The following is a 3,126-nucleotide window of genomic DNA, read 5'->3' on the forward strand; positions in this document are numbered from 1 at the left end:
TTTATGATTGTAGTTTTGGTTTAATTGTTAAAAGTTTATAAGTATCAATTGTAGTGCATGTTCATGCCCCTCCCAGGAGCAGAACTTGACACATGGCGCCCAACGTGGGGCCTCTGATGAGACCCCTAGGCATGTACAGCTACACTATTAGATTACATAATTATTTCACTAGTACCCAGAAATTTTTTCAAACTTTGGATCAATCCCAACTTGTCAAACTTAGCCTGAATATTCATCATAACAATCCTAATCAAACTAGAGGGACACAGAACCCCAATTATTAATAAGCCGTGCCCTGCATGATCAGTGCGGGTAAAAGATTTGTCAACTAGTGATGAATTTTTAGAGGAGAGAAAGAACAAACTTGAGATTGAACAGATCAATTTTGTATGTGGACTGAACCACACGAAAATTATAAAACAAGAAGGTTTCGTATCCTACCTCACAAGAAATTGCTATATGTTAGTACTATATGTCCTATTTTTATTGTTAATTTTTAATGTTTATATGTTTACCTCGAACAATTGAAGGTCAATGTGCACTGAATTATCCTCTAGTCATCTCGCGGCACTAATCACTGTGATAAATATTTGTTGTTCACTTATCTCATCACTTATCTAATTTTAAGCAAATTAGCATCGATTCGCTTGTCTGCTCACACACTACCGAACTGTCACTCGAACTTCCACGCTGTCAGCCAAGAATCTGCCACTTCACCATGGAAGACTCCAACCCCAATTCGGATGTCTCGTACCCAGTAGCACTACCCTCAGGACCCAGCGCGCAGGCGGATGCGGCAATAGTCGACGACGCTCCATCCAGCACCCCCATTCCAGTGGACGACGAGGCGGAGACCCCAAGGAGTCGCGAGCCCGGCAGCATATCCTCCATGGGTTTCAACACCAATAACCTGGGCCAGCATTCGTCCACCCAGCTCGAGCTCCAGGATGTACCAACCGCTTCACCTCCATATGCCGCTTCTTCGATACCTGCAAATAAAGAAAAAACAATATTTGAGGATACTCGCGGACCTCTATCAATAGCACTGGCAAACAGCACCCTTGCTACAAACGAACAGTTGATATTATTGAGATCGACGAACGGCGGAAGAAGGACCGAAAAGAACATCAGGAAGAGAGAGACCAGGACCGAGCAGAACAGAGGGAGAAAGAGCGCAAGCAACAGGAAGAAAGAGACAAGGACAGAGAAGAAAGAAACAGGGATCGAGAAGAACAGAGGGAGAGAGAGCGCAAGCAACAGGAAGAGAGAGACAAGGATAGAGAAGAGAGGAGAGAGGAGTACAGACAATTCTTTGCTTACATGGATAGCAAAACTACGGCCATCCTAGGACAGGTCGACCAGAGGATTGCTGAACAAGCCCAGGAAATTAAAGATAAAATCACCGATGATCTCAACATCCGAATGGATGAGATGTCCCTAAATATGGAGAGCAAACTTGCCGACTTGAACACAAACTTGCAAGTCGACATAACCAACGAAACCCAAAAGCTAGAAAAGCGGATGACGGAGAAAATAGTTGACCAAATAAAAGTGACCGAGGAACAGACCCGAGCACATTTGCAAATTGAATTAAAAAATCATCACACTAAGTGCGAAAGTGGATGCCAGCACTTAGAACAAGAGCTTAAAACTGCTATTCGAGCTGTGAGCACCTCCGTGGATCTTGTTAGTCTCAAAATTGAACAAAATACAAAGAACCAGTCAACCCTCGAGAGCCGAATAGACCACCTATCGTATCAACAGGAAAATCTAAGCAACAAGGTCAATTCCATGCAAGATGGCATTCAAGAACAAAAAACCCAGTTGGAAAGGAAAATGGCCGCCACAGATTCTAAAATCATGCATCTGGAATCCTGAATGACCTTGGCACCGAACTTGAATGGTAGTTGCACACCTGCCGACAATTCTAGCATGTTATCCCTCGTCAACAATCTGGAAAAATTTAATAATACGCCACAGTCCATACAGCCAAAACCTTTCATAAACCAGCTTAAATCCATACACCAACTAGTGCCCACCCCCTGGCCGATATGGCGCCTGAAACTAACCGCTCTTCTGTCGGGTGAACCACTATTGTTTTTCCACAACTGTGCCCAGGAGATAAAGACGTTCGAAGAATTCGAAAAAGTTTTCCTAGAGAAGTATTGGAATGCAGGGAGACAACAAGGTTTGTTGGCAGAAATTGTCTCTAGCCATTATGACACACGTGTGGATAATTCCTACACCACCTTCATCACCTGGCTCCGGTATTTGAATACGCAGCTTGATAATTCAGTACCCGAACCCGTGCTGGTAAGATTAATCATAGATAAAATGCCGAGATACATACGACTCGCATTGGCCACCCACCAAGTTACCAGCTTCAAAGAGCTGGAAAATTATCTACATTGTCTACAGACCGTGGATGACAAGCCCCAAGGCCGAAATAGACAGAGCGACTTCCGCCAGAATGACCACGCTCCCAATCAACATCCGCTTGCCACCGTCTCACCGAACTACGCACCCCATCGCAAACCCGACAACAGAGAAGAGTACCAAGTCACTTCATCTAGCCACGGACATCGTAACCCAAATCGCCCACCACAAACATATAACAACAACCACAGAAACTTCAACTCCACTTATAATAACCCGTCTCATTACGACGGACGAGACCAAATTCAACGGCGCTCAAATAACAATAACCCAAATCAACAACATCGAAGGGAGAACATAGTAAACACCGACCGGACACAGCAGAAGCCGCAGTATAAAGAAGCTTCTGGAGGCCAAGTTAGCAAACCCGGACCTAGCAACCAGAGTAATTCACCGAACTCCTGACTAGACGACCGTGCCTGTCTTCAAGCACTGTTAACACATGTGAATTCCAGACCGGCCAATATGTTAGCAGCGCGAAATCAGGACAGGCGACGACTATGTTATCAGCATCGTCACCCGAAGCACGTGAGGTATAAACCCCGTCAATTGGCTAACAACGACCAATCCCTTCAAACCTATCTACCCCTCGAGATTGCCAGTACCAGATTAGAAGAAGAGGTTAACTGCTGTATAAATTTCCGAGACGACATTCCAGAAGCGCTGATAGAAGAAACTGATAACCTACCG

The 3,126-nt window shown here is 44.8% G+C and overlaps 1 protein-coding gene across 1 annotated transcript; it reads left to right on the plus strand.

Moving 5' to 3' along the window:
* Positions 1–718: 718 nt before the first annotated feature.
* LOC111060365 (zinc finger CCCH domain-containing protein 13-like) lies at positions 719–1,878 on the plus strand. Its single transcript, XM_022348029.1, has 2 exons — positions 719–949; positions 1,093–1,878. Exons 1-2 carry the CDS (start codon positions 719–721, stop codon positions 1,876–1,878), a joined length of 1,017 nt encoding a protein of 338 aa, XP_022203721.1.
* The last annotated feature ends 1,248 nt before the right edge of the window (positions 1,879–3,126 follow it).

Source organism: Nilaparvata lugens, chromosome 9, assembly GCF_014356525.2.
Source record: "Nilaparvata lugens isolate BPH chromosome 9, ASM1435652v1, whole genome shotgun sequence".
Classification (NCBI taxonomy): domain Eukaryota; kingdom Metazoa; phylum Arthropoda; class Insecta; order Hemiptera; family Delphacidae; genus Nilaparvata; species Nilaparvata lugens.